Source organism: Salvelinus sp. IW2-2015, unplaced genomic scaffold, assembly GCF_002910315.2.
Source record: "Salvelinus sp. IW2-2015 unplaced genomic scaffold, ASM291031v2 Un_scaffold2085, whole genome shotgun sequence".
Lineage (NCBI taxonomy): Eukaryota > Metazoa > Chordata > Actinopteri > Salmoniformes > Salmonidae > Salvelinus > Salvelinus sp. IW2-2015.
The window spans coordinates 82,164-93,239 of record NW_019943426.1 but is presented as its reverse complement, the minus strand read 5'-3'; the positions used below and the strand labels follow the sequence as shown (position 1 = coordinate 93,239).

General features: G+C 43.6%; 1 protein-coding gene across 1 annotated transcript; it reads right to left on the bottom strand.

Annotated features, from left to right (window-relative positions):
• Positions 1-7,803: 7,803 nt before the first annotated feature.
• Positions 7,804-9,200, bottom strand: LOC112072912 (myelin P2 protein). The gene is made up of 4 exons (XM_024140289.2): positions 9,056-9,200; positions 8,695-8,870; positions 8,498-8,602; positions 7,804-8,056 (listed from the first exon to the last, which is right to left on the bottom strand). Exons 1-4 carry the CDS (start codon positions 9,126-9,128, stop codon positions 8,003-8,005), a joined length of 408 nt encoding a protein of 135 aa, XP_023996057.1. The 5' UTR covers positions 9,129-9,200; the 3' UTR covers positions 7,804-8,002.
• Positions 9,201-11,076: the final 1,876 nt, after the last annotated feature.

Genomic DNA, 11,076 nt, shown 5'->3' with positions numbered 1-11,076 from the left:
CCCAAAGTCCACTTCACTCCAGAGCAGACTCGGGTTCAAATAGTATTCAAAATCGTCCAAATGCATTAGTTGGGCTTGGTTGAGCTTGCCTGACACAATTGCACCAATGGGATTGTCCGACAAGTGTAAACACTGCCCACCTGGCACTCCAAGCAGCCTCAACAAATGCTCATAGCCAATTGAAAGATTTAAAATACTATTTGAACCCAAGTCTGCTTTACAGCTCCTGTTACAACCTGAGTAGAGCAATAACAAGACAGAGAGGATAGAAGAGGAGGATAGGAGAGGAGGATAGAAGAAGGGAATATGATAGGAGAGTAGAAGAAGGGCATAGGAGAGGGGGATAGAAGAGGGGAATAGAAGAGGGGGATAGAAGTGGGGAATAGGATATGAGGATAGAAGTGGGGAATAGGATATGAGGATAGAAGAGGAGGATAGAAGAGGGGGACAGAAAAAGGGAATAGGAGAGGAGGATAGAATAGGAGGATAGAAGAGGGGAATAGGAGAGGAGGATAGAGAAAGAGGAGGGGCCGGCGTTTTAGGCACTCACAGGGATATGCACACCTCCATCAGATAGCGCGTGCGCGCATGCACACAGGCACAGCTTGAGGAGCTAGATTGGAAGCAAGCGCGAAGGGCCGAGACAGATGCACGAAGAAAGATGGCAGGGTAATGGAAGCGAGGAGGTAGAAGCCCAGAGTGAGGATCAGGCCACGAATAAGTTGGCACCGCCAGGAGGCGATGACAGTTTAGATAGTGGCGAGGATAGAGAGAGATGAGGATAGAAGGAGCGAGCCATACTAGTTAGAAAGGAGGATAGGAAGAGTCGCTTGCAGCCTCGGCATGCGACAGTAGAAGGGCATGGTATAGCGCAAGAGGGGGATGATATAGACAGAGCCCCTCCGAAGATAAGTCTTGAGAAGGAGAGCAGATAGAAGAGAGGGAGTCCTGGAATATGACGAGCAGTGCCGAGGATCGATAGAAAGCCAGCGCACGGTGATAGGAAGAGAGGAATAGGACGCCTAGGAGGCTATTTAGAAGTAGGCGAGGATAGGGACAACGAAAGGCCGCAGAAGAGCAGGGAAGGATGGCTAGAAGAGTAGCAGGACTATGAATAGGCAGCATGAGGATAGTCTGATTAGGAGGACTAGAGATGAGGGCCAGGTAGAATAGAAAGAATGGAACTAGAGATAGGGGCCCGCGGCATCGAGGAGTAGTGCCGCCTGCGTGAGAATATTAGCAGAAATGAAAGAGCCAGAGGCCGATAGAGAAAGGAGGCAGAGGAATAGGGAGTAGGAGCGGGTACCTAAGACAGTGAGGAGCGGCGGAATATGAAGTAGCAGCCAGAGGATAGGAGAGGAAATGCAGAAACTTAGCGGTAGCTGCAGAAGCAGGTGAATGAGGAGTGAGTAAAGGGAGGAACAGAAGACATTTAAGTAATGAGACAGTACATGGTTCGGGGAATGCAGTCAGGACTAGGGCGAGGGCAGAGTTAGAAGAAGCTTGGTGTGTATAGTAAAGAGGATTAGAAGAAGCCCGGGCAATAGTGATAGCGAGGCTGGCTTTAGAAGAGCAGAGGCCACTAGAAGAGGAGAGTAATAGGATAGGAAGGATAGGCAGCACTGATGGAGGGCATGTTAGAATGTCACAGTGCAGGGCAGTTTGAGGCAGGTTCAGAAGCAGCGAGGATAAGCGAGTAAGTGACGGCGACTTAGAACGAGCGAGGATTAGAAGAGAGGGAGCCAGGAATAGGCCTCCGAGTCGAAGGATAGTCAAGAGCGTATGGGAGAGTAGAAGAAGGGAATAAGGACATAGCAGAGATAGAAGCAGCCGCAGGAAAGTAGGTGGACGTAGGGGTAGGGCTAGGATAGTACGCGACGATTAGGACAAAGGGAGGGAATAGAGGATAGTGTCGCGCTGGTATTAGGAAGAGATAGGGATCGACGACCGCAAGTAGCCAGCCAAGGATAGGGATAAGCAGAGGATAGAAAGAGAATAGATAGGAGGTGAGAGGATAGAGGGAGATAGGATAGGGAGGATAGAAGAGGAGGATGAAGAATAGAAGGAGGATAAGAGAGAACGAAGGAGATGAGAGAGGATTAGGACTAGGCAGGATAGAAGAGTGGGATTAAGTAGGAAGAAGGATAGGAGGATAGAAAGAGGAGGATAGAGAAGGGAAGGAAGCGAGACGAGTTAGAGCCACTTAGAGAGGAGAATACTAGGAGGAATAGCAGAGGAGGATATGGGATAGAGGGTATGAGTGCGGAGGTATGGAGAAGATGAGGATAGAAGAGGAGGATTAGAAGGAGATGCATAGAAGAGAGGAATAGGAAGGAGGATAGAAGAGGTGGATGAAGAGGGAATAGGATAGGAGGAATAGAGAGGAGAATAGGATAGGATGGAGGGTGTGGAGGATAGAAGAAGAATAGGGATAGGAGGAGGAGAGAGGAGGATAGAAGAGGAGGATAGGAGATAGGAGGATTAGAAGAGTGAGGATAGAAGAAGGGAATTAGGGATAGGGAGGATAAGAAGAGGAGATAGAGAGAGGAATAGAGAGGAAGATAGAGAAAGAGGAGGAATAGAAGAGGAGGATAAGAGAGGAGGATAGAGAAAGGAGGATAGAAGAGGAGGTATAGAAGGGGGGAAGTAGGGAGGAGGAGAGAGGAGGTGGGGATAGAAGAAGGGAATAGGATGTAGGAGGATAGAAGAGAGGAAGAATAGGATAGGAGAGGTATAGAAGGAGGGATAGGAAGGAAATAGGATTAGGAGGATAGAAGTAGGAGGATAGAAGAAGGAGAATTAGGATAGAAGGTAAAGGAGAGGATAGAAGAGGGGGATAAGAAGAGGAGGATAGTTTGTGTCACATCCTGGAAAGCTCCACTCTATGTGATTTAATTCCTGTAATGTCCAGGCTGTCTGTGGTCAAACAAGCCTTTGTGTAAAAATCAATCAGTCACACCACACGTGCCACACACACACAGCCTCAACAACTCCTGTGGGTGTGTGAATTGAACAAATGCTAAAACAGACACTGTATCCGTCCTTGTACTACTAGACTGATCAGTCCCTGTATGTAGACTGGATGATAGTCCCTGGTATGTATCAGTCCCGTAGTGTAGAATGTATTCAGTCCCTGTAGGTTAGATGTATCTAAGTCTTACGTGTAGTAACTGTATCTAGTCCCTGTAGTGTAGACTGTTATCAGTCCCGTAGTGGCTTAGAATGTATCAGTCCCTGTTAGTGTGACTGTATCAGTCCCTGCTAGTGTAGACTGTATCAGTCCCTGTAGTGTAGAATGTATCAGTCCCTGTAGTGTAGAGTGTATATCAGTCCCTGTATGTGTAGAATGTATCAGTCCCGTGAGTTGCCTAGACTGTATCAGTCCTGTAGTCCTGTAGAATGTATTCCCTTGTGAGAGATCAGTCCCTGTACTGTATCAGTCCTATGTAGAATGTATCAGTCCCTGTAGTGTAGAATGTATCAGTCCCTGTAGTGTAGAATGTATCGCCAGCCCTGTAGTGTAAATGTATCGTCCCGTAGGTTACGATGTATCATCCCTCGTTAGTGTAGAATGTATCAGTCCCTGTAGTGTAGAATGTATCAAGTCCCTTGTAGTGTAGAAATGTATCAGTCCCTTGTAGTGTAGAACTGTATCTTTTCCCTGTATAGTGTAGAAATGTATTCAGTCCCTGTAGTGTTAGAATGTATTCAGTCTCTGAGTGCTAGTGTAGAATGTATCATAGTCCCTGTAGTGTAGATGTATCAGTCCCTGTAGTCCTGTATGAATGTATCAGTCCCTGTAGGTGTAGAATGTATCAGTCCCTGTAGTGTGAGAATGTATCCAGTCTCCTGTAGTGTAGACTGTATCAGTCCCTGTAGTGTAGAATGTATCAGTCCCTGTTGGTGCTAGAATGTATCAGTCCCTGTAGTGTAGACTGTATCATGCCCTGTAGTGTAGAATGTACAGTCCCTGTAGTGTAGAATGTATCAGTCCCTTGTAGTGTTAGAATGTATCAGTCCTGTAGTGTAGAATGTATCAGTCCCTGTAAGTGTAGGAATGTATCAGTCCCTGTAGTGTTAGAATGTATCAGTCCCTGTAGTGATAGTAATGTATCAGTCTCTGTAGTGTAGAAATGTACATTCTGTACATTTTCTCTTCTTTTTAATCCATGCGTAAACAATGACAGAAGCCTGATGAGTATCCCTAAAATACAATCTATACCTCTTCACACAACTTTGTTTGTTAAATAATTTCCAATGTTTACTATGACTCTGACAGATCTAATGTTGCGCTCTCTTTTATCACTCTCTTCCTGAGGAGATTCCTCACTGTGCTGTAAATACACTCTGGTCATTGTATCACACAGTCACAGCTACAGTTACAGAGGATCACTAATCTACCAGCTGTTATAGTAAGATTGTACCCTTTCCTTTTAGCAAGAAAACTCCTGCTGTATCCCTTTCACACAGAGACCGTCTCAAACGGCACCCTATTCCTATATAGTCCACTTCTTTTGACCAGGCCCCCCTAAAGTAAGGCACTACTGTATATAGGGAATGGGGGATATTTGGACACAGCCAGAAGCAGCTGAGAGCTATGTAGTCTAAGACTAAGGTATATTCCAGTCTCTCTCTCTCTCTCTCTCTCTCTTCTCTCTCTCTCTTCTCTCTCTCTCTCTCTTCTCTCTCTCCTCTCTCTCTCTCTTCCTCTTCTCTCTCTCTCTCTCTCTCTCTCTCTCTCTCTCTCTCTCTCTCTCTCTCTCCTCTCTCTCTCTCATCTCCTCTCTCTTTCTCTCTTTCTCTCTTATTTCTCTCTTGCCTCAAAATTAACTTGTACCCTTGCACACACACACACTAATAACTTACTGTTGAGATCATAATTATGAACATTGAGTCATTGTTCCAACAGTACTCATGTGACCTACTGTCATCAGTGTGAATATCTAAATATTGTGTTCCAGAATGGAATGGAGATAGATAAACACTTCAACGGATCAGTCCCAAATGGGATATATAAGCTTTCTGTGGGTAGGATACTTCCAGTAGTGTGTAGTTGTATTTTCAAATTGTCTCTATTACACATCTTCGCTGCATGTTTCTAGTGTCGGTTTGATCCTACCAGCATTTCTAGTGGGAGTTTGATCCTACCAGCATTTCTAGTGGGAGTTTGATCCTACCAGCATTTCTAGTGTGGGTTTGATCCTACCAACATTTGCAACTGTGATGAACTTGGCATCCCACCCACTGTGCACACTTTATACAGCATAGGCAGTGGCCCGTTTGCATTGTCCTGCCTAAATGGGATGTCGGTGGAGAGTTGGCCCACAGTTCCACCTGTTTCAGCTGTTTTCGCCATTAACCCCAATCAGTATATCTGCTCTCTTTCCTGCCGTGGGAAAGTGGCTGACGGCTAACTGTCGCACACTGGAACAATCTCAGCTTGAGTAGCCGCCAAAGGGAGTGACTCCACAGGTTCCACAATGCTTTGGGTTTCCTAAGTTACGCACTGCCGCAACTATGTGGCCTTCGAAATGGGAAATGTTCACGACCAAAAAAAGGAAAGAAATACATATCCTGTGTGACCTCTAACACTGGTCCTCTCTGACCGTCTAAAAGCATTCACATCCCAGTAAAGTATGTCTGGTGGTCTTCTGCCAACAACAAGCATAGATCGCGAAGAGCTCCTGGGACTCCAAGAGCTACTTGACAACGGGGGTTAGCCAGCCTTCCAGAAGAGCATTTTGAAGTGCTTAGCTTTCATTTGTCTTATTCTGTCCAAGTCAGAGAGAAATGTGTTATTGGAGCAGATACTGTCCACTTTTACTTGGGGTTTAGATGGAAAAGGTCCCCAATGCCTCCTGTTGCTATTCAAAATGTCCCCAATGCCTCCTGTTTCTATTCAAAATATCACAGGTCTTCAACTCCTGCCAGTCCTGTTATGACTCAAACTACTCAGATTTTGTGTAAACATATCTGAACATACAGTAAATGTATGTATGGATGTACAGTAATCCTCCAAAATCTACATTCCATATCAGAGTATGTGAGTGGAGTTGAGCAGTATGCAACCCCGCTCATCACTCATGAAGCCGGGCTCGCCCAGCGCTCCACCTCCTTTCCAACAGCTCGGCTAAAAACAGTTCAGCACTCACAGGAAAAGAAACTGGCGCTCGAAATTCGCCTCATTCTTTAAAATCACAATTTAACCAACACCCATCTATTTTTGTGACTAATTGAACCTACCATTTGGTTTTGAAGTATTGAAACCAAACCATATGACTTGAATGAAAAGTATTTGAATTAACACGAAAAGTTGAAGGTAAGAAGCACTCACTGAACCAAAAGAAAATGCCGCTCCAAATTCGCTTAATTCATTAAAATCACAATTTAGCCAACACCCATATATTTTTGTGACTACCTGGACCTACCATTTGGTTTTGAAGTATTGAAACCAAACTATATGATTTTAATGAAAATGATTTGAATAAACATGAAAAGTTTAATGTAAGAAGCGCTCATCATTTCAAATAGGCTACATGTCATATTAAACAACATATAAACACTCTAAATAGGTCAGGAGCCAGACAGGGAGTCTAAGAAGGAACGAAAAGTTTTTAGGCGAAATAACCCAATCAAAACGGAAAGCTCCTTGAAAGTGTGAATATGCCAGGCCTATTGGGCCAAAAACAATTATGGCCTATTGTATAGGTAATAGAACAAAAATGAAAGAAACTTTTAAGAGATCTGTTCTTAGTTTATAAATACTTTGCACATTTACACACTTAATTATCTACCCTCCTTGTTCCTGTCTTTTAGCATGTGCACGTAGTAAGTAGCCTATACCATCATGCTTTGGGGATATGTGCCTTTTCAGATTCCACAATGATTATTTCATTGTGGACATTACATCTTTGCACTGCCTCTCTTGCTCTTGGTCCTCATCTTTGTAAGTCACCTTGATTTTGCACTTGTGTATTTTATCCGTTTCTTTATGAACATATTTAGCGAACTCCATGACAGTTGCTAAAGCAAGGAGCTATAGCAGCACACAAGTAGACCATAAATGCATGCTGGTCCGGGTATTCCCTAAACTCGTGAAGTGAGCGCTATTGGAGCGAAATTGGAGCGGGCAAGAAGGCGGACACTCCAGCCTTTGGGAATCTCGCTCCGCACTCCAGTCGAATTGGGTATGCTCCGCTCCAAATTCCGCTCACATACTCTGTTCCATGTCAATTTGGCTTGTAGAGTGTTTAAAAAGAGTAAATTAGTCAGTTGGGCTATCAATTAAAGCTATGGATCCTGTTGACCTGGGCCTACGTATTTGTTAGTATTAAATAATGGGTAATTTCGAATGCACGGTAGCGCGTAAGGCATCAGTAGCCTTGGTGATTAAGTGCTCTGCTATATGTCTGTGTCTGACTGCTAAAGCAATGCAAATAGGCCTAACCTTGGTCAGATTATTAACGTATACTCTGTTAAACACTAGGCATTGGTAAAGCGAAGAGCGCTGTCAAATATCCATGTTTGCGATCATCAAAGAACGTAATTGTTGCAGCAAAACACAGATGGGATTGTTCATTGTTTGTCATTTTATGTACTGAGAAATGTGACTACATTAATAGCTGAAAGCTCACACGTGTTGTGTTAGTCTATGAATAATAGGTATTAATGTCTTGTTATTCTGACACGTTTAGAGTTAAACAGGAAAATATACATCTTAGTCTTCAGCGGTCAATATTGTCCCCAACACGTGTAGAATCCAACCAAGACATCATGCAATCATTTCAAATGAGAACAAAAAGGCAATGTTAAGGTTTTAATTCAAATCAAAACAATGTTTATAACCAAATGTATCATATTAGAGTAGTACAATGCATAAATATGCGTTGGCAATACAATAAAGAATATGAGCAAATACGTGCAGCTGTGCTGCTCATTTGCTGCTCATTGAACTGAGCCTGTCGTTATCCAATCATCGAGGAACAAATGGTCACGAGACCCATCACGCCTCCTTCACGTATGTCCTCACCGCAACCACATCCCCCATCACGCATTTCTGTAAGGAGGAGGAGGAAGGTGAAAGGAGAAGAAATGAGAACAGAGGAGGAGAGGGAAAAGGAGTTTGGTAGGTCAGAGTTGAGATGTTTCAGGTGCAGGCTAGGAGCCAGGAATACACATACCAGCATATGTTGTAGGTTTGAGCGCGATAAAACACTTGTTCAGTCAAAAATGCATGAAGTGTTACATGTAAAAGGGTTGAGCTTATAAATTCAAGTGTGATTTAACTTTCCCAACAAGTGTTATTGGCATCATTTCAACTTTGTTATACAAAGTTTAGTCAAATTACTGTCTAATATCATAAATTATTTGACAGTAATCTGTCAAATGCATAAGTYAACAAATAAACAAACAAGCACAAAAAAAGACTACAGGACCATTTGAGAAACATGTAGGCTATTATAAACTAAAATAAGACATTTAAAAAACTATTCCTTACCGCTATCAACTTTCCATCACCAGTCACCTCTCTCTCGATTGTCGTCTCTTTGCCGTCCCAGTTCTGTTTTTGCACAAGGTTGCCATTTTCAAGAGTAAAAACGGTCTGAAGATTAAAGGAAAAATGTAAGTTATTTCCAATGACCCGGTTCACCCAAGACAACGGACTTTCACACACATATTTTGATCCCAACCAACCATTGTTTTTCTGTCGTCGGCGGTTGTTTCCTCGAAAGGCTCGTTGAGTTTGAATTTAATTTCAACCGTTTTGAAAGTGCTCTGGGATTTCACACAGATCATTCCTTGGTCGTCCATGTTGATGATGAGACTGGGCTTGGTGCGGTTTCCCACCTGTCGGGTCGCGAAGCCAACACCTGCACAGCGGAGAACAGACTGTCAAGTGGGATCTATTGGTAGTGTGCAACCAAAAGCATTATCGTGCATAATTACTTTTATATAAATGCAAATTATAATCTTTATCGTATTATATGTTATCATTATATTTACTCCTATTATACGTTTATCATTAATTTATTCAAGATTAGAAAAAATATCATACCCAAAGCTTTCATGTAGTCATCAAAGTTATCGCTGGAAGTCATTTTCCAGGTCCCCACAAACTTGTCAACCATCTTTCCAGCTATCTGTAATATCCCCAACAATGCGATCTATCTTTCCAAAAATCGAATCTACTCTCTAATGAGAACGATCCACGGTTTTAAAGGGATCTAGGCGACGCACGCATGCTAATACGGACCAATCACAGCCACGGACGTCACGGTATGTAGTTCCGCAATTTCCAGTGTAGGAATAATGGTTGGAATGGGTGAAAGGTTTTTGAGTGCCACATCTACTGCTGTGCCAAATTACATTTAGCTTACTATGTAAGAGGCTATGGGTTTCACAATGTCCTTTCAAATGCTGAAAGAGTGTCTATTACTCTGCAAATAGTTCACTGATCACAGGTTTAAAATTATGACAGAGCTAGATAATGTAATCTAGTAGCATACATCTGAATGGACAAAATGATCAAACTTGGTAGACAAAAAAAAATGAACACGCTTTCCCATCAAATAAGTTTCATGCTATCTAAACTAAATAACACAAAAAGTGAATGTACTCCCAATTAAACTGGATCATTCAGTAGAGACCAAAAGTATGTGGACAGCTGCTTGTCGAACATCTCATGGCAAAATCATGGGCATTAATATGGAGTTGGTCCCCCCCTTTGCTGCCATAACAGCCTCCACTCTTCTGGGAAGGCTTTCCACTAGATGTTGGAGCATTGGTGCGGTGACTTGCTTCCATTCAGCCACAAGAGCATTAGTGAGGTCGGGAACTAATGTTGGGTGATTAGGCCTGGCTCGTAGTCTGCGTTCCAATTAATCCCAAAGGTGTTCAGGGATCTGTGCGGGCCAGTCAAGTTCTTCCACACCAATCTTGACAATCCTTTTTTGTATGGAACGCGCTTTGTACACAGGGGCATTGTCACACTGAAAGAGGAAATGGCCTTCCCAAAACTGTTGCCACAAAGTTGGAAGCACAGAATCATCTAGAATGTCATTGTATGCTGTAGCATTAAGATTTCCCTTCACTGGGCAAAGGGCTTAGCTTGAACCATGAAAAACAGTCCAAGACCATTATTCCTCCTCCACCAAACTTTACAGTTTGCCCAATGCATTCGGGCAGGTAGTGTTCTCCTGTCATCCGTCAAACCCAGATTTGTCAGTTGGTGAAGCGTGATTCATCACTCCAGAGAACGCGTTCCACTGCTCCAGAGTCCAATGGCGGAGCGCTTTTTTACACCAGTCCAGCTGACACTTGACATTTCGCATGGTGATCTTAGGCTTATGTGCGGCTGCTCGGCCATGGAAACCTATTTCATGAAGCTCCTGACGAACAGTTCTTGTGCTGACATTGCTTCCAAAGGCTGTTTGGAACTCGGTAGGGAGTGTTGCAATCGAAGACAGACTATTTTTTTCCCCTTCTGTAAGCTTGTGTGGCTTTCCACTTTGTGGCTGAGCCGTTGTGGCTCCTAGACATTTCCACTTCGCAATAACAGCACTGACAGTTGACCGGGGCAGCTCTAGCAGGGCAGACATTTGACATACTGACTTGTTGGAAAGATGGCATCTGATGACAGTGCCACGTTGAAAGTCACTGAGCTCTTCAGTACGGGCCAATGTTTGTCTATGGTGATTGCATGGCAGTGTGCTCCATTTTATACACCTGTCCGCAACGGGTAAGGCTGAAATAGCCAAATCCACTCATTTGAAGAAGTGTCCATGTAACAGTATAACTTTAGTCCGTCCCCTCGTCCCGACCTCGGGCGAGAACCAGGGACCCTCTGCACACATCAACAACAGTCACCCACGAAGCATCGTTACCCATCGCTCCACAAAAGCCGCGGCCCTTGCAGAGCAAGGGGAACCACTACTTCAAGGTCTCAGAGCAAGTGACGTCACCGATTGAAAGGCTATTAGCACGCACCACCGCTAACTAACTAGCCATTTCACATCCGTTACATCCACATACCTTTATTTATAGTGTATTTCTATAATTGACTGAAAAACAACAAAG

Coding starts and splice junctions, on each gene's coding strand:
- LOC112072912 (XM_024140289.2), bottom strand. CDS start 9,128: ATGGTTGACAAGTTTGTGGGGACCTGGAAAATGACTTCCAGCGATAAC. Junction 8,871..9,055: donor TGACTACATGAAAGCTTTGG/GTATGATATTTT, acceptor TCCGCTGTGCAG/GTGTTGGCTTCGCGACCCGA. Junction 8,603..8,694: donor CCGACGACAGAAAAACAATG/GTTGGTTGGGAT, acceptor TTTAATCTTCAG/ACCGTTTTTACTCTTGAAAA.